The 17,875-nt window shown below is 45.4% G+C and overlaps 3 protein-coding genes across 4 annotated transcripts; 2 read left to right on the forward strand and 1 right to left on the reverse strand.

Moving 5' to 3' along the window:
* The first annotated feature begins 2,015 nt into the window (after nucleotides 1–2,015).
* On the forward strand, nucleotides 2,016–10,904 carry nup133 (nucleoporin 133). The gene is made up of 25 exons (XM_087801991.1): nucleotides 2,016–2,284; nucleotides 3,429–3,544; nucleotides 3,763–3,866; nucleotides 3,938–4,171; nucleotides 4,678–4,848; nucleotides 4,903–5,058; nucleotides 5,116–5,186; nucleotides 5,252–5,399; nucleotides 6,656–6,806; nucleotides 6,866–7,020; nucleotides 7,077–7,168; nucleotides 7,233–7,384; nucleotides 7,442–7,536; nucleotides 8,191–8,415; nucleotides 8,473–8,595; nucleotides 8,652–8,751; nucleotides 8,819–9,070; nucleotides 9,354–9,487; nucleotides 9,561–9,719; nucleotides 9,779–9,914; nucleotides 9,973–10,091; nucleotides 10,173–10,253; nucleotides 10,330–10,394; nucleotides 10,531–10,619; nucleotides 10,704–10,904. The coding sequence occupies exons 1-25, from the start codon at nucleotides 2,154–2,156 to the stop codon at nucleotides 10,838–10,840; spliced, it is 3,396 nt and encodes a 1,131-aa protein (XP_087658117.1). The 5' UTR covers nucleotides 2,016–2,153; the 3' UTR covers nucleotides 10,841–10,904.
* Nucleotides 10,905–10,999: 95 nt separating this feature from the next.
* Nucleotides 11,000–13,745, forward strand: ccsapa (centriole, cilia and spindle-associated protein a). 2 transcript variants are annotated; one of them, XM_087783001.1, is made up of 4 exons: nucleotides 11,000–11,080; nucleotides 11,743–12,077; nucleotides 12,434–12,717; nucleotides 12,850–13,744. In XM_087783001.1, exons 2-4 carry the CDS (start codon nucleotides 11,750–11,752, stop codon nucleotides 12,988–12,990), a joined length of 753 nt encoding a protein of 250 aa, XP_087639127.1. In that variant the 5' UTR covers nucleotides 11,000–11,080; nucleotides 11,743–11,749; the 3' UTR covers nucleotides 12,991–13,744. The 2 variants fall into 2 exon arrangements, with proteins under 2 accessions (XP_087639127.1, XP_087639134.1); XM_087783008.1 differs by lacking the exon at nucleotides 11,000–11,080 and adding an exon at nucleotides 11,103–11,145 and having other exon boundaries at nucleotides 12,850–13,745.
* Nucleotides 13,746–13,850: 105 nt separating this feature from the next.
* Nucleotides 13,851–17,125, reverse strand: cdc6 (cell division cycle 6 homolog (S. cerevisiae)). The gene is made up of 12 exons (XM_087782996.1): nucleotides 17,065–17,125; nucleotides 16,011–16,301; nucleotides 15,743–15,943; nucleotides 15,480–15,679; nucleotides 15,267–15,415; nucleotides 15,040–15,146; nucleotides 14,834–14,973; nucleotides 14,677–14,777; nucleotides 14,533–14,594; nucleotides 14,278–14,456; nucleotides 14,076–14,216; nucleotides 13,851–13,988 (listed from the first exon to the last, which is right to left on the reverse strand). Exons 2-12 carry the CDS (start codon nucleotides 16,291–16,293, stop codon nucleotides 13,899–13,901), a joined length of 1,653 nt encoding a protein of 550 aa, XP_087639122.1. The 5' UTR covers nucleotides 16,294–16,301; nucleotides 17,065–17,125; the 3' UTR covers nucleotides 13,851–13,898.
* Nucleotides 17,126–17,875: the final 750 nt, after the last annotated feature.

Genomic DNA, 17,875 nt, shown 5'->3' on the forward strand with positions numbered 1-17,875 from the left:
ACGTGTATTACAAAACACATTTTTAAAGTGATTTGAATACGAGAAACGATTTACAGGATCATTGTAACAATCAGTGATGTTTTGTTTCCACTGGGTGTCAGTGTTGTTGTTGTTATAGGAAGTCTTGGTAGATAGTAATGAAGACGCGATACTAACTAAAACAAAACCTGTATTATTAAAACGTTTAGAGCTTTGTGAAAAAAATATGAAAATATGAAATGTTTGCCAACAGACGTTGAATTAGATTTTCCAACAATTAGTTTTAACAGCATCAAAATCAGAGGATTGAATCTTAAAAGCCATCAAATTTCAAGCACTATTAATTTTTGTCTATTTTCAATGTAAAAATTAAATGTGTATAAAGATTCAATCTAAGAGAAAATCAGGGTAAACAATTCAAGTAAGTAAGTAATAAAAAATAAAAAATAATAAAATTCAGTGTAAGAAAATCAGTGGAAAAAAACATCCGCGCAACCAAAGAGTATGGAAGTAAATGTCTTGGTTTGATTTGATATGATTGAGTTTAAATTTTTAAAAACCACCAAAGACGACGTCGACGTCTCTCTTTTTCCGATGTTCTTTTTATTTATTTATTTATTTTTCTTTATTGATTTACTTTACATGGAGAATACCTTTTGAACATTGAATTTTAGTCAATTTTAACATTGTATTTTACTTATAATAAAATACATAGTGGAAAAATACCAGTGCTTGAAATTTGATGTTTTTTTGATTTTGATGCTGTAAAAATTCAGTGTAAGAAATGATTATTCAAATTCTGATGGCACACATTTACTTCCATAATCGTTTATATACAATAAAAGTTATTGTAGAACAAATCTGCTTGTGTGTGTTTCTTTGTCAAGGGTTTAATTTAGTTGCCATCAACACTTTATATTTGTAAATACTGGAATGTGATCTGAGCAGTGATCGATTGTCTCTGTCTGGTTGCTAGAGAGGTTAGTGGGCATGCGCGGCATCTTAAAGCCGCTCTATGCGATTTTTAGTCGAGAGAAGTCGGTGGACTAAAGTGCTAGTGTTTAGCCCGACGGGAGACCACATTTCCCATGAGCACTCGCTAAAAACGTCGCAAAAGTTGCCATGTCCCGGTTTTTAGCAGAATTTTATGTTTCCAGACTTCCATTGTCTGAATGAAAATGAATGCCGATGAGGTAATGAATCAGATTGTGGATAATGAAATATGATATGACGGCTTTGTATTGACGTAACTTTAACTTTGTTTTTGAACCGTAATCACACCAACCAGTGTGCTATGTAGCATGTTCACACCATCCCCAAGAACTTTTACAGTGAAAATAAAACTCACACAAAACACCTTAAGTCACGGTATTCGAGTCATTCAACAATGCTGTGTCTCAAATCGCATACTAGCGTACTCAAAGTTAGTATTTTTAGTGTGTAAGTGCGTCTCAATTGTTAGTATGCGAAATTTAGTGCGCCATGCACACTAAATTTGCGTACTAAAACGCCCACAAAACTGAGTATGGTTCGATGTACACCATCTACCCTAAACGGCTTCCATCTTAGTGACGTTGTAAACAGAAGTTACGTCATATATATATATATATATATATATATATATATATATATATATTTATATGCATATACTTACAGGTACATTTTTAGCAGCAGTAGGAGGATGAGACGTCTTCGGTGCTGAAACCGGCTTAAATATTTCGCATATATTTCGATTCTCATATTTTTTCTTTATTACCTTTTCCAAAGTTTTCCACAAGTTATTTTAGTAGAAAGATATTAAGGTACCCAAAACGAATCAGTGCTGCTTTAAAGGGATTACTGATTTCAATATTTTTGCACATTTCACTATTAAAATAATCATTATTATTATTAATAGTGAAATGTAAAAAATATTATTCAAGCTATAAAAGATCTGATTTTCGTCATTTGCTTACTGCACGGAAACATCACTCTGCTTTACAAAACGCTTTCAAGGTATTCTGTCTTTACTACGGAATCGTTGTGACGTCATTAAGCGTGCGACGCTCCCGCGCATGTAGGCTGCCCGGATCCCATACCAACAATCTCATTTCAACACTTTTCAGTTCGTTGGCTTTTCTAGTAGTACTAGTGGTAGGCGTCGTCTTCGACCCAGTCAGGGTCCCGGTACCGATATGTTCTCCCCTCGAACCGCCGTCGGCTCTGTCCGGCGGCCGCAGCAGCCCCGGACCCCCGTCAGGAGGAGCGTGACAGCGGCGAGCAGCAGCTTGATGTTCTCCCAGCGCAAGACGCCTCTTTCGGCGAGGTTAGCTTTAATGTTCCTACTTTTATGGATCAAGAAAAAACCAAACACTGCATACAATATTGATGATTATTTTAAAACCTTTCTATGTTTAAATTATAATAACATGAACTCTAACCACAAAACAGACATGAGGGGAAAATAATAATTTAATGTTATCAATGAAATATTCGGCATTAATAAAAAAACATGTTCTCATTAAATGTATGATTATTCATTGGTCACTTGAAAGTAAGAATGTGTGTAAATATGTAAAGCTCTATTGATTTATATGAAACAGTATTTTCAGACAGGTATTGTAAAGACGAGTCCAGTGAATCAAGTAAAGTTTTCCTGCGATAAATGTAAACAAAAGTATGGATTATTAAAACGGGTGAAAATACACTCATTTCTTGTCAACCTCCACAATAATAAGTCAATAGAGGTGTGTTTTAGGTGTGAACTTTTCGTTAAATCCAACTTTCAAAATGTCCAAACTTGCTTAATATTTAACCAATAAAAAAAGGTTAGTATCATTTGAAAGCTTGTTAAACAAAGAAACAATGTAATATAATGACATTAATAATTTTATAAGCAATTATTCATGTTAAATTAGAAAATGTGTCTCTCAAAATATGAATATATGTAAACAAATGAATAGTCCAAATCAAATAAACGGGCAAAAGTTGTTTGTTGATGCGGTTTCTTTTGATTCATATCATGAAATTAACTGAACTCGACCGAAAAAGAAACAATGTTTGAATCAATCAATTTAAAAGACACTTGACAGAATCGCAGATAAATGTATAACTTATATTAATATAGTGATTCAGATTAATATTCTACTCGATTTGTGGTGCATGTATTTGACCAATACTGAATTTTTGATATTCTTAAAACACTTGGACATGTTTTCTACGTCATCAGTGTTGTTGTATAGTGGTGACGGAGTACAGCGCTCCAGCAGATATTCGTTTTAATCGATCAAAATAAAACACGCATGCCTATTAAAGGTTACAAGCAATTACATAAACTTCTTAAAAAATCTGACGTAAACATTTTTTAAATTTCTTCCTGGCCACATCCTTTTGAACATCTGCACTCCAGGAGGCGATGCAGGTGAAAGAAAATGTTTGTAGAACAACTCAGATTTTTCTCTCCTCCTCAGAGGAACACCGACTCGACCTCATGCTTTCCCGACTGCAGAGACTCTTGGTTACGACGTCCAGACCTTTGGATCCTCGCTGCCCATCAAAGTGATGGAAGCACTGACCATGGCAGACGGTGTGTTTCAACTGGAGCAACAACTTATCTTTGAAAAATATTTGTTGTTCTCTAATGTTGTTGTGTGTCTTGTTCCTCTCTTATATTATTGAAAGCCTGAACGGTTGTGGGTGTATTTTTATTGTCATGTTAATCTTTTGCATCTGAATACATGTTGTTGAGTTCCAAAAGGCTCCTTTAAAAAAAAAAAAATTATGTGTTTGTGTGTGTGTGTGTAGCTGAGGATCAGATCTCAGTCAAGGTAAGCGAGAGTGGCTGGGCCTGGATGGTCTGTGGAAATCAACTCATCGTCTGGAAGATCTGCCAGACCGCAGTCGCCAAGGTAACCCGCTCTTCATTGTTTGAATCGTCGTTGGTCTCAGAACGTGGAGGTTGACACGTGTCCTCCTGCAGCTGTCCGTGTGTAAAGAGCTGCAGTTTCCCGACACGCAGTACGACTTCACCGCCGACCTCATCGCCGTATCTTCCCCCGGACCTCTGGAGTCGGCCTCCGTGGCGTCCATCTCAGTCCTGGCCGTCACGGCGGAGGGTGTCGCTCGCTTTTGGCCCAGTCTGGCCCAGGAGGGCAACTACAGCGAGGTGGACGTGGACCTGGGCGACTTCTGCAACTTTGTGGTGGCTGTCGAGGTGAGTGAGAAACTATGGAAGTACCATCAGAATTAAACCTTTCAAATGATTCAAAATGTTTAGTTAAAATGTTAGTTTTTTAATTTCATAATTAAAATATTGAAAGGTAGACTTTATATGAATGCATTTCAAAAAGTTTTTTATATTTGATTTTGTAATTCCAATTATTCACAGATACACTCTCTAAATTATATTATTATTTTTATTTACAGCCTAATTCAATATAATCTAAAAATCTAAGATCGTACTGAGATCGTTGATTTAAGTTTCAGCCAATCATGCGATGTGCAGACAATACAATTGAATGTATTGATTGGAATGACAATATCAAACTGGAATGTTTTAATTTTGTATTTCAGTAAATTAAAAAAAACAATTCAACCTTTTATTATATAATTATATAATTTGGTTATTCAAGTTTCAACATTTAAATCCAACTGTTCAATATTCAATGGTCGTTGCTTTCAGTTGCTCATACAATATCTCTTTTTTTTTTACTCCTCCAGTTCTCTGGCTTCGTCGTGACGTCGGTCAGGAGTCGTCTGCTGCGAGTGATTCCAGACTCGTCAGGGAAGCTCCAGTGTCGGCCTCTGCAACACGGTCAGGGCGTGTTGTCTGGAATCGGACGCAGAGTCTCCAGCCTCTTTGGAATTCTGTCCACAGCCAGCAGCGAAGACGTGAGTTAGGCAGCAAGATGATGTAGTCGGTGGTCATCTGACTGTGTTCTGTAGCTCCACAGCGTGCAATGGCTGGAGGGCCAAGGCATACTCTACACGCTGAGCAGCTCCAGCATCTGCAAGTGGGAGCTGGAAGACACGTATGAGGAGCTGACCTACACCTGGGACGCCCGGAAAGCCCTGCAGGAGAGCATCGCCGACGCCATTTGGGTGAGAACTCTGCATGTGGTGGAATCCGTCACTTAATGACACATGACTGCCTTTCAGGGGTCTGAGAGCAACTACGAGGAGATGAAGGAGGGAGTTAATGTGGCTTACCTGGACTTAAAGATGAGCAAGTGAGTGAGAATCGGCCACTTCTTACTTCCACATAGACACAGCACTGACCACTTTCTGCTTTCAGTTCTGGTCTGGTGGTTCTGGCTGCAGCCTGGCATCCCGATGATACACCTTGCCTGGCCTATTACTGCCTGATCACCCTGCAAGAGAAGGGCGAGTCCTTCTCTAGTAACTTCAACGTCGAGGTCACCAAGTTAAATCCCCCCTTCCAGGTGAGTAAGTTGGCAGGAGGCGCGTACATTTCCATGCTCCGTTCATTCCTGATCAGACGTGCACGATCGTCATTTTTGTGATCGATAACCATTGATGTTTTTCCCATAACAACTTGAACTCAAACAAAGGTCACTCTTTAAATGTATCACATAGCTTATCATATAACTAGATTAAAACTGAGCAACATTGTTGAAAAGTAAACGTACAAAAATTCCAAAACAAACTATACAAATCTCAAAGTGTTAAATAAAATAAATGTCTAACTAAAAACGAGTTAACACAGACAACCGTGATCTAATCAAACGCACAACATAAACTTGACCTATGCCTTAGCATTTCTGACAGTAACTGCTTAAATCCTCCTGGTTCTGTTAGCTCTTGTTAGCGCCTGAACAATGATCTGAGGACCAACTCTCTCTGGAAATTAAAGGGCAACTAAATTGAAACTCCACCTCTCCTGACTCGCATGTTTCAAATGTTGAAGTCTTCCTCTCTAAGATGCAGTAAGTCTCTCATCATGACCATGTTTTGAAATGATTTCTTTATAAAGTTGCTCTGAAATCTGGGTGAAGGAGAGGTTACGAGAGTGGAGTCCATTATGACGTAATAATGGCTTCACTCCTCCTCCAGCCAGCTGTAATCATGCCCCGCTTTTTTTGTACAACGGGACCCTTTGAGGTGGAGACTTCTGATTGATGATGCGCGTTTACAAACCTCTATGTTTGACCAATCACAGTAGAGTGGCTTTGGTTACGGTAAACAAGATTTCATCCCAAGGAAAACAGTGTTTTCAGTGGGCGGGGCTTAAGATAATTTTCTAATTTAAATGTTTTATTCAAAAGAGAGTTTTGTACAAACACACTGATGATACAATAGTCACATATCTATTTAAGACACACTTAAATCAACACATTAGATAATTATGTCTGAAACTTTTTACTTCACAGCTGACTTTATTTGTGAAATTTGTAGTTTCTAGAAGCAATTTTGTTTTCTGTGTGTCAATCTGTCGATTGAAGTGATTACTGCTCAGTTAGTGTTTTGCTACAAATTATCCTACAGTATTGAACGCACCATAGCAATCCCAATTTCATTGAAGAGTGTGTTTTACAAAGAAAGTTGACATCGAGTTTCTTTCTCATCCACGCATTCATTAGTTATTACACTTATGGTATACTTCTAGAATAAATCAGTTAGTTCTATCTTTCCGTCTTCGTGTAGGAATAAAAAATGGCATCATGTGATTTTTCTTCAGAGTGAGGAAGATCTGCTGGCCACTCGCCTCCTGCTGGCCTGGTCTCCGGGTCTGACCGCCTTCATCTACAACTCGGAGCTGGTGTTCGCCTGCTCCACAGGAACCAGCAGGGCGGTGCTACCGGACGAGAAGATCACCTTCAACTCTGCGGGTGAGTCTCGGTGAGTGACGTGGCCGCGATGGATCTTAACTGTGTGATGTCATCGGAAGGCGACAGCGTCCATGGTGGCGGCTTCTGTGCCGGTCTGCCCGTCTTCTTCTCCAGGAACAGCGGCCTGGTGGCCGTGGTCGGGCGGGAGACGGAGTCCATGCTGCCCGAGGACATGGAGGACTCTCTCTGCATGTCCTTGGCTGCAGCTCCAGAGGTCGTGCAGGTCATCGTAGATTTCTTCTTCCACACATCTGACATTCTGTGTTGCAGGTGTCGGTGATGGAGACCCCCGTTAGAACAGAGACCGTTGCCCATGAGGACAAGACCAAACTGCTGAAGGCGGCGTTCCTGCAGTTTTGCCGGTAAGTCATCAGCTCGCCTCAGTGGTGGACCGGACCGTCACCGCCTTGTCTGTCCCCTCGTCAGCAACGACCTGGTGGGTGCTCAGAACCTCACGGACCAGCTGTTTCCTGGCGATGAGGCTGCAGAGCTGGATTCCACGGTGATCCGCATCGACCTTGACCTGATAGACGACTACCCGGCTTCAGACCCGCGCTGGGCCGAGTCCGTGCCGGACGGTGAGGAGACGAGCTTAACCGTGACACGACAGAGTTGTAAAAGTCTGCGTCCAACAGAGAGCGCCGGCTTCCCACTGACATCCCTCATCATCCTCCACCAGCTGGAGGACAAGATGAAGGCTCACGGGTGCTTCATGGACTTCCTGCTGCAGGTAGGTGCAGAAAATGAGTAATTCTCCAGAAGGTAGATGCTCGAGCGTTTAACCTCCTCCAACAACACTTGGATGCAGGAAGTGATGTCATAAACAACCAAGATATCTGTCATTAACCCACTTGAGTGAATCACTTGTTTCTGGAACCCTGAACGCTAGAGATGTGGTGTGTATACGATACGATGTATTGTGATACTGTAGTAACAAGGATGTACTTGTAGTATTGTCGAGTACTTGACTCTGGTGTTGCAGAATTTACAGACCTCATGACTTTTGACGAAGTAGTAACTGCTTTCATTTGTTTTCAAATCTAAATGGGTCAAAACATCAGCTTTAAAAGCTGCTGGAGTCCTTTATATCCTCTCGTCCTCAGTCATTGCAGAGATTTAGCAGAATTAAAGTGTTCAAGTAGCTGTGGAGGATGTAGTGACTGCTGCCATCTAGCGGTTGGAAGTTTAATTGCAACACATAAATGATCAAACGCTGTGAATATTTGAACATGAATTCAAATCAAGAAAATCTTAAAATTTATTTTAAATTGGTTTCCTGTTTCAAAATCGTATCAGCCAAAACCATTTTCTTTTCATCCCCCTTATCTTTTGTTTCTCCATCCTCCTCTTCCTCATCCTTCGTTTCTTCTTCCTTCTCCTTGAGGTGGGCCTGCTGGACCGCTTGAGTCAAGTGACGGTGCGTTCGTGTCCGATGGCGACGCGTCTGCTGCTGTGCGAGCACGCCGAGAAGCTGCAGGCGGCCATGGTGCTGAAGAACCACCACACCAAACACAGCGATCTGGTGAACCGGGCCATCGGAGCGGCTCTGCAGAAGAGCGGCACCGGCGTTCCCTCGAGCCTGACGCCCGCCGACGTCTTCTTCAGAGAGGTTCGGAAACCCTGACGAGTTCTATCGTGGTCAAGCGCTGACTGGTTTCGCCTCCAGGTGTCCCAGATCTCCTCGGTGTTCGACGGGCTGCTGGAGGAGGAGGAGCGCTGCCTGAAGGAGAACCCAGTGGAGGCAGCACAGTGGGCCGACTCCGTTTTGAGCGTCAACGGCGTCATCAAGGTGATTGAAATACGACTGCAGAAAACAAACAAAACAAATGTATCGTTTGTGTTCAGGACACGCTGCAGGCGGCCGGACACTACCGGGAGTCCAAGTCATCCGTGTACCGTTCACCCGAGAACACTTCTTCAGAGCCAGAGTTCATCCCGTGGACTGGTCGGTTTCTCTCTCCGTCTTTCTATCCATGGTTCTGTCCGATAACCAGGATTTTCTGATCCCACAGTTTCCTGCGTCCGCAGCGTCATTGCCCGCCAGCATGAGATTGTTCTGCGCTCTGTATACCCTCAGGCTGACTCTGAGCTGCGTGGCGTCCTGTGTGAGCAGCTGGTGGCGCTGTTGGACATTTACCTGGGCGGCTACGTGGCTCAGCTGTCGTCTCTGCAGCAACAACGACCCCCAGGGGCCCAGCAGGAGCGTTACAACAGCCTGGAGCTTGAGTACAGCCAGAGACGCTCAGAGCTGCTGACACCATTGTGTGAGTCCACACACACATATACAACAGCTAGATCTGTTACACACACACCTACTGCAGCACACGACCTCGTCTACTTACACACATACCGAGGTTAACACAACCTATTTGCCAGCTACACACCAGTTACACACACACACACAAGATCAGTGACACAAATTAACATTTAATGTCAACACAACAACAATCACTGCAACTGTCACACAACTACCTTAGGAAATGACGCACACATGAGGCAACAACACACACATGTGCGATTCTTTAAGCCTGTGTCTGTGTGCTGCAGTGGAGTTGGGTCAGTACCAGTGGGTCGCCGCTCTGGCAGAGAAGTATTGTGACTTTGACATCCTGGTCCAGATGTGTGAACAGACCGACAACCAGAGTCGCCTGCAGCACTACATGAGCAAGTTTGCAGACCAGGTACACACACACACACACACACACACGCAGTAGCCAGCAGGGGGCAGCACTGACGATCAGATGTGTGTCGCAGAACTTCGCAGACTTCCTGTTCCGCTGGTACATGGAGAAGGGCAAGAGAGGGAAGCTGCTGTCCCAGCCGGCCGCTCAGCACCAGCAGCTGTCGGGGTTCCTGCAGGCCCACGAGCACCTGAGCTGGCTCCACAACATCCACGTGCACGACTACCAGAGTGTATGTGTGTCTCTGCCCGTGTCCGCCGACCACCGCTCACCCTCCTCTGGACTCTGCAGGCCCACCGGACGCTCCAAAACCAAGCCGACGCCGAGACCCGATACTTTGTGAAGAAGAAGACGCTGCTGGCTCTCAGCAAACTGACCGCTCTGGCGTCTGACCTGCCGGAGCACGAGGTGGACAAGCAGGTGGAAGGTAACGACAACAAGAGCGACTTCACCAGAACCCCACTCTGAACGCCCCTCTGGTGCAGACATCGTTGAGCAGGAAAGATTCCTCCTGCACCAGGAGACTCTGCCACGACAACTGCTGGAGGACAAGCAGCAGAACATGGACACGATGCCCCTTCTTACTGCACACAACCTCATCCAGGTACACACACATGCGACACACGCATGTCCTCCAGGCACACACACACACACCACCTATGTGACCTCTCTCCGACCTCCTCAGCTGTACATCTGTGACGACAACAAACGAGCCAACGAGTACGACTTCAAGAAGGCGCTGGACCTGCTGGAGTACCTCGACCAGGTCACTTCCTGTTCCAATTTCTGTATACTGTCCACAATGTATTGCTTACATTTCTTGCATTTCCGTGTCTGAGCAGCAGGACGACATCGATATCGAGGTGCTCAAGTGTGAGATCTTCGCTAGAGCGCTGCGGAGAGACGAGTACGACACACACACACATTTGCACACTCTGAGTTTTTTTACTACAAAAATTAAGGGTTTTTCAAAGTTCTATCTGCACCTAATTGTAAACAGTCTTTATGCTGGCTATACCTGCCTAACTCTGGTTTGGTCCCAGTTGGTCTTCCGCTGATGGAAACGATGATCCTCTGGAAGCCGCTCAGGACAGTATCTTCGTCAAGATCCTCCTGAAACTCATTCAGGAAGGTGCGTTCCGTCCTCCAGGTTCAAACCTGGGCAGATAATTGATTCATTCTTTATGCCTAAGGATGTCACTTTTCCTCCATCCAGGTGTGCCTCTGCAGACGTACCTGCCCAGTGTGAAGGACCTCCTTGATCTGGAAGACCTCAGCCAATTGAGGACGAAACCATATTTTGAGTTTGTGTTGCGGGCAAACTATGAACATTACCTTCAGGCTCAGATGTAGCTGCAAAAAAAACTCTTTCCTGTAAACGTTTTTCTAAATAAATTGTTGATATTTTCAATTGCAACGCTGTTTTCATGTCAAATGGTTAACTTCCGGTTGGGTTTATTTTGAAAGTGATGACCGGAATAGGTTTTGTTTTGTCGCGCTTGACGGCTTCGGTGTTTCTGACAGCCGGTGGTCGGACCGTCGATTCTTATCCGACTTGACAACACGGACCGGGCTTTTCGAGACGATCTGTGGGTGAGTCGAGCCAGTTCGGACCGGGATCGGTGTCGTTGTGTAGATGTTAGCTTCGCTGTTAGCGGGTGAGTTTGTTTGCTAGCAGGTGATGAACGGCGCTCGCGACTGCGCTCGCGGACGGAACCGGTCCAGATATTGTTTCAACAACAAGTGTTGAAACGGATGTTAAGCTCGAAACTACATAATTTGTGTTGCGATGAAACGCGACAAAATTGTGTTGAGATTCTCCGTCGTCGCCAATAAACGGCTAATTTTCATACATTGTTTTCCCCCTTCGTATTCGTGTTTGTCAAAGACAAAGTGATGGTGTGAGTGTGTTATGTCATGTTTTTCGTGTTTCGGTGAAGGAACACCTCATTTGTGTGTGTTTGTGTGGGCGTTGTGTAGTGGAATTGGTGGTGCGTTCATGGACCTGCAGCGCCATTGACACTAATGATCTAAATCCTGCTCAACTGCGAGTAATCTGTCAGTGCGGGGCGGGGTCGGTAGGGGGCGCGCTCTCCAGGTAGCTCGCGCCACAGGTGGTGTGACGTGGCCGCTAAAATAACAGAAATTCTTGCTTGTTTTATAATAGCAGTCGTATCCCAGTTTAACTCTTTTGTGAAGGTTGTGACAATAACAAGATGCAAAAAATAGTTCTGAGTCTCCAACGTCTCCTGCAGCGGCGCCATGATGTCCAAGAAAGTCCGGACCGAGTACATGAAGAGGTTCCGGGAGCCGAAGTGGGAAACCTTCTCCAAGTGCTACGAGGACTCGCTGAAGTACCGCCTGACACGGCGGGTGATGGAGCACACGCACAAGCCCTGGTTCTGGGAGGGCTGGGACGGCAGGTCCGACTCCAGCGGCTGCTCCACACCCAGACCCTCCCGGAACAAGGTGGTACCTCTGTCCCTGCCCCGCTCCTCCTCAGAGGGCCAGCAGAGACTCTGTGAGCTGGGTGTCAGACGGATCTCGGATGAGGCCGATGGGACGGGCGAGGACGCAGTGGCGCCCCCTGGTGAGCGACCAGCGTGATCTGTATTGGCAAGAATCTGGAAACATATGACGATTCAGGGGAACCACGCGATATATTTGTCGAGTACTTGACTCTGGCGTTCACTCCAAACACCAGCTTTAAAAGCTGGAGTCGACTGTATCCTCTTGTCCTCAGTCATTGCTTGGACTTGTTTCTTTAGCCGTAGAGCATGTAATGGCTGCTGCCATCTAGCGGCCAGAAGTTTAATTGCAACACAAAAATAAACAAATGTATCTCAATTGTAAATAAAAACATTCAAATGAATTTAAAACAATATTAACCATAAAATCAATTATTGTACAGATAACTGTCACAACAGAAACTTGTCTTCCTCACAGCGGATGCCATCGACGATAAAATCCTGGAGCGAGCCTTGGACCCGCCACTGGTGGACCCGACCCTCGATAACGGGCCGGTGGGGTCCACGTCATCCGACGGCGAGCCGGTGAACCCGCCCCCAAAAAGACGGCACCGCCGCCGAACGCCTCGCTCGGAACCGGATCACCAGGACAACAAGACGAATGGACGCAAGCAGAGGGCCAAGAGTCAACCGCCCAGCTGCAGCCGGGACACCTCGTGGTCGGCGGTCAGACCTGATTGGCCCGAGAAACCAACGACCCAGGTCAGACCCGAGAACCTTCAACCCGAGTGACTGGGTTAAGTGGAATGAACGAGTTACTTCTTCACTCTGACCGTGTCACTTGAGCCTCTGCAGTCACTAGACACGCCGTCAATAATAAATGTCTGTTCGCAGCGACATTCCGACCAAAGCTCGGCGCTCCGGCGGGCCCGGTCTGCAGACCTGGACAAGATCCACCGCTTGCACCCGGCAGCGTCGTCGGACGATCGCTGGATGACCGAGTACATGAGGTGCTTCTCTGCCCGCCTCAGGTAGAGGCGGCTGCGACTGTTGACTGACAGGTGTCAATCACACCGAGGAGCTGAGCGTGAACGGGTCACATGATCATTTCCCATCAGCGCCGACAGTCTGCGAACCATCAGGGACGTTTCTGGGCTCCGTCAGATCTCAGAGACGTGGAGAAGGTCTTCTGCTCTGGCAGCTTTTTCTTAATGTTTTAGGTTTTTAAACAGCGCAACCTTCAATTTAAGGTTTTAAGATTGTGCAATAACTGTTACTCCAAAAGAGGACGTTTTAGATTAAAAAAAAAGATAAACTTGAGAAAATACATTCAACTAGTTTTCTATATTTAATATCACTCGAGGGCTTTACTTTTCTCCACGTTGAATGTTCAGGTGTTTTAAGTTTCAAGGAATTAAACATCATTCTTGACACCAGCAAGAAACACATGGTTAAGGTGAACCTTTTTTTTTTTTTTAAATGGCAACAAGGCTGCTGGATATATATATAAAAAACTGCAACAGCACAATTGACTAATAGCTGAGTGACAAGCTTAGCTTAAAAAAAATAATTTTGATTTGCGTTTAATGGTTTTATGGTGTCGATTGTAACAATGCTAGCAATGCTACAAGCTAGCTCCTTTGGTGTCCTCCTTCAGCTCATGTTTACATACAGCATGCTCAGTTCCACTGGAAACCAAACGAATGTTGCGACGACTTTCCTCACCACGATGCATTTGTGGACTGTTAACGACGCACCTGGATGTCAAGTTTTTCATTAAAGTTTTGATGTGAAAATAAGTGTCATTGATTAAAGAGCTGATTGAAAAACATCTGTACTCTTTATTTACAGGAAAAGCAGTTTCAATAGAAACTTAAAAATCATTAAAGGCTAAAAACTTTGAACCCCACCCCCGTAAAAAAGAAAAAACAGGCGAGATGCGTTCAAGGAAGTCCGGCCGCCAGGATGCTGCCCAATAGGGCTCGATCCTTCAGAGCGTTCTCCACGTCCTTCTCCTCGATCTTCATGAAGATCTACAACAGTGAAGGAATGAGGTGAGAATCTTCACAGAAGATGAAAGTAACGGATGCAAAAAAAAAAACCTCCTCCATGAAGGTCACCTTCGTTTGTCGCGCCTCTCGGGACTTCTTGAGGGCGAAGATTCCACGACTCTCCAGCAGGGCGCACAGCGACAGACACTCGCTCTGACCGACTCCGCCAACCTGTCTCTGCGCACACAGCCGACTGTGGACCTCGTGAAGCTGCGGAAGACGAAGCGTTTAGACGTCTTCGTCCGGGTACGTGTCACGTCCCGCATCTTACCTTCCCGAGCGGAACCTCCTTGCTCTTCCCGTGTCGGGTCAGCAGCAGCAGACAACAGACCAGGAGCTTCTGCTGCAGCGGCAAACTCTCGCCGTCCGACGCGCCGCCCTGGGACGCCATACGGTCGCCGTAGACCTCCGATAGGACGCGGGCCACCTGTGGCAGACTGACCCGTGTGGCTACAAACAAAGTTCTCGTGAGAAAACCAAACTTGCCAATTCATGTTTTTTTTTTTTTCAAATCACCAGGACTCACCTGTAGGCTCCGCCCCCTCAGGTGTCTTCCTCTGATCCGACTCCACGATTTCAACGGCTCGCCTGCAGCAACAAACTTGATTCAGTCACTTCTAAAAGCATCTGCCAAAGTTGTGGAAGAGGTAAAAAAAAAAAAAAGACGCACCTGCAGATATCCAGCGCTTTCCTGGCGTCTCCTGAAACTGCAGACACTTTTCGGGCACAGAACTGAACCGCGGAAGCGTCAAGGACTCCATCACTCGACGCCTGAGGAAGTCGATGCGTCAGCCTCGTTCAGAACACTCGATGAGTCGGAGACTAACCTGTGAGAGCCGGTCCTGGACAATGGCGGCGAGCTCCTGGCGGCTGTACGGAGGGAAGTTGAGCAGCAGGGGGCGACAGTGGGGGCGGGCCTGCAGACGGGGGAGGACTCTGTCTGTGAGGTCCAGAGCGTTAGCAATACCTGTGAAAAGGGAACGATGGGAATTTAACTCTGAGAACACGACAGGAAAGGACAAGATTGCCGTACCTATGAGACAGAGTCGGGACTTGGGGAGGTATGGCCACTCGAAGAGGGTATAGAGGACGTCCTGGGTTCGACTGTCCAGCTGGTCCAACTCATCCAGAACCAGGAGTCTGAATAAGATGACAGAAGTCAAAAACTGAACTGAAGTCTGGATCTCAACGAAAACCTTTGGTGAATTATAAGGGGTTCAAGAATCTCACTACCCCTTATGGCACAGAATCAAGACTTACACAGACGGTCCTGCCGATGTCAGCAGCTTCTGGACGCCGCTCTGACCCCCCGTGACCCCGAGTTTGTTGGCGAGCAGCGTGAAGATGGCGTGGGAGCTCCGGACGCTCATGCAGTTGACGACCACCGTTACGACGGACGCCAGCTCAGCCTGGAAGGAGCGGTCAGTAAATAGCAGGTCCAACTGTGGCCACAGGGTAGCGCCAAAAACTCACCTCCATCTCCTTCAGGATGCAGTTGAAACAGGCCGTCTTCCCGGTGCCGGGTGCTCCAGAGATGTACAGACTTCCGGGTCGGCGTTGCAGAACTTTCTCCCGAAGGAAGCTGCGTATGCTTTCTCGTTCATCCTCGCGGGCCAGCAGTCGCTCGGGTATGGCGGTGTGCAGCGCCTGCTTCACGCCGTGGAACCGCGACTCTGCACCGACACACGAGCACGTTAGCAACAGCCAAGACAGCAATGAAGCTCAACTGTTCTTACTCTCAGAAAAGAGTCGTTTCCTCTCAGCGGCGTGACGAGCAGGACTCCCGGCCGGAACCTTTAGTTGCTGAGGCGACGACTGTAGAAGCTGGCGACGGGCGAGAATCGGCGAGTTCTCGTCGAAACCGAGTTTGCGTGGGGACGCCAGAGACGGCTTGCTCTGCTTCGGGGGCGATGCCAGCAGATTGCAGTTGTTGTCGTCTGCAATGGGAAGTTTCACGTTTTATTGACGTCGTCATCACAATCAGTCAAAAACCTCTAGACTCACTTGTGCGTTTCCTGGGACTCAGTGGAAGGCGGGCAGGTGACGCGGGGAGTGGGATCTTCCGTGGGGACATGGCGGGAACTTTTCGGGGCGACAGACTTGTGTTCTCAAGATCTCGAGGCGACAGTAGTGCTGGAACTACAGTCTTCTGTTGCTTGGTCGGCGTCCTAGTAAACTCTGGTTCTGTGTTGGGGTCCGGTTTAGTCTGTGTAGCGGGTCGGACAGATCTGCGGCGAGGAAACGCCAGCGTGGGCTGGACCGAACCCCGAGAGCGTGTGCTGGGCATCCTGGAACCTGTAGAGACCAGATGAGCTCAGCTAGTGGTCGGAAACTGAGGACAAGCCAGCTAGGTTGTCCTGCAATTGACCTTTGTCAAAGCTTTGTGTGTCAAATAAGATATATTTTTTTATCTTTATATAGTTGGTTTGTGCGTTAAAAAAAAAAGGTTTAATCAATAACAGAACAGATTTTAAAAACTTTGAAAAAAGTTACGTTCTTTAATCAAACAGAGCGCTTTTGTTTTGGGAAATGATTAACTGTATCTAACAAGTAGTGAATTCAAATTATTTTGACATTCAAATTTTAGCAGCAAATGTTCTCTGGAAAACATTTTATTCAGATGATTTACTCGCCAATGGGCGCCATCTTGAGTCTTCTGCCGAAACTAGTTTTACAAACCTGGTTTAAATGTACTTAACCTCGATTAACCTCGTCTCCAGAGCTTCGAGTAAATCTAACAAAGACATTAAGATCGACCGTGTTCGTCTCCGTAAAAATTACTCACATTTACGTCTTAAAAACACTTCAAGTAAAACGGGGTTATTAACAAACATCTGAGAGAAAAAGTCTTATATTTGGACCGGCAAGCATCTAAAACCGCAATAAGGAGGAAAAGGTTTGTAGATTGATAATAAAATAAAATAAAAGTTGAAGTGAACAATCGAAGCAGGAAGCGCCATTTTCAGCAGCTCGAGTTTTTCCAATAATTAAATAAAAACTAAAATATTTTTGTTCTACTAACAACAACCGAACAGTTTGTATTTAAAATCTAACTTACCTGATCGGGAAGCAAATAACAATCTGGTTGTTGAATCAACTTTCTGTGTCCGAGTCTCTGCTCCTTCTGCTCAACACTGAACCAAACAAGCGCCAAATCTCCGTCAGCTGTTTCCCGCGACGCGCCGATTGGTCGAGAGCTCCCTCCGCGCTGCTTCTGTCGACGCTCATTGGCTGCGTGTTTCGGCGGAAGTGACGCCGTGATAGGGGTAAACCAGCTGTCTGTGGCGGGAAATTCATCTTCAGCCGCTTTTGGCGGATTGTTACATTTCCCGGGAAATTTTCTGAGCTCAGTGAACGGCTTGGCGGATATTTAAACACTGACGTCACATATTGGCCACGTAGAGTAACATTATTTCACTCTTCGCGGAATCTTAATTCTCAAGAAATTAAATAATATTTACGTAGAAATACAGTTATGACAATTTTACTTTTTGGTGGTTTGTAGCACTTTCATAAGAAAGTGATTTGGACATTAAAATAATGTATTAATTTAAACTACATCCAAGATATGAGTTTCACAACTGAACAGAGTTTTTATGTATTGACAAAAAATCATATCAACTTATTTTATTTAATGTTTCAGGTTCACTCATTTATTTATTCAGCTTGATATTTAACACACGTTAACAACCTAAACCAAAAATTACTACATATAAAATGTTTAAAAATATTGCTGGTGTGATTTGAGATAAAATAAAAAAGAGCTGAGCCAGAAGGCAACAACATAAGATTATTTTCTCACCTCGACTGTCATCTTCAGCCGGAGCTCGTCGATTAAAGTGTCTCGGGTGTCAATGTGTTGATGACGG

The sequence above is a fragment of the Callionymus lyra genome, chromosome 1 (genome assembly GCF_982586985.1).
Source record: "Callionymus lyra chromosome 1, fCalLyr1.hap1.1, whole genome shotgun sequence".
NCBI lineage: Eukaryota > Metazoa > Chordata > Actinopteri > Syngnathiformes > Callionymidae > Callionymus > Callionymus lyra.

Excerpts from the sequence above, each read along its gene's own strand:
- nup133 (XM_087801991.1), top strand. The coding sequence starts at position 2,154 with ATGTTCTCCCCTCGAACCGCCGTCGGCTCTGTCCGGCGGCCGCAGCAG. Across the intron at positions 3,867-3,937 it reads GCCAGACCGCAGTCGCCAAG|CTGTCCGTGTGTAAAGAGCT; the intron begins GTAACCCGCTCT and ends GTCCTCCTGCAG. Across the intron at positions 5,187-5,251 it reads CTGGACTTAAAGATGAGCAA|TTCTGGTCTGGTGGTTCTGG; the intron begins GTGAGTGAGAAT and ends TTCTGCTTTCAG.
- ccsapa (XM_087783001.1), top strand. The coding sequence starts at position 11,750 with ATGATGTCCAAGAAAGTCCGGACCGAGTACATGAAGAGGTTCCGGGAG. Across the intron at positions 12,078-12,433 it reads GGACGCAGTGGCGCCCCCTG|CGGATGCCATCGACGATAAA; the intron begins GTGAGCGACCAG and ends TCTTCCTCACAG. Across the intron at positions 12,718-12,849 it reads CCGAGAAACCAACGACCCAG|CGACATTCCGACCAAAGCTC; the intron begins GTCAGACCCGAG and ends GTCTGTTCGCAG.
- cdc6 (XM_087782996.1), bottom strand. The coding sequence starts at position 16,293 with ATGCCCAGCACACGCTCTCGGGGTTCGGTCCAGCCCACGCTGGCGTTT. Across the intron at positions 15,680-15,742 it reads GAAACGACTCTTTTCTGAGA|AGTCGCGGTTCCACGGCGTG; the intron begins GTAAGAACAGTT and ends GTGTCGGTGCAG. Across the intron at positions 14,217-14,277 it reads AGGAGGTTCCGCTCGGGAAG|CTTCACGAGGTCCACAGTCG; the intron begins GTAAGATGCGGG and ends CGTCTTCCGCAG.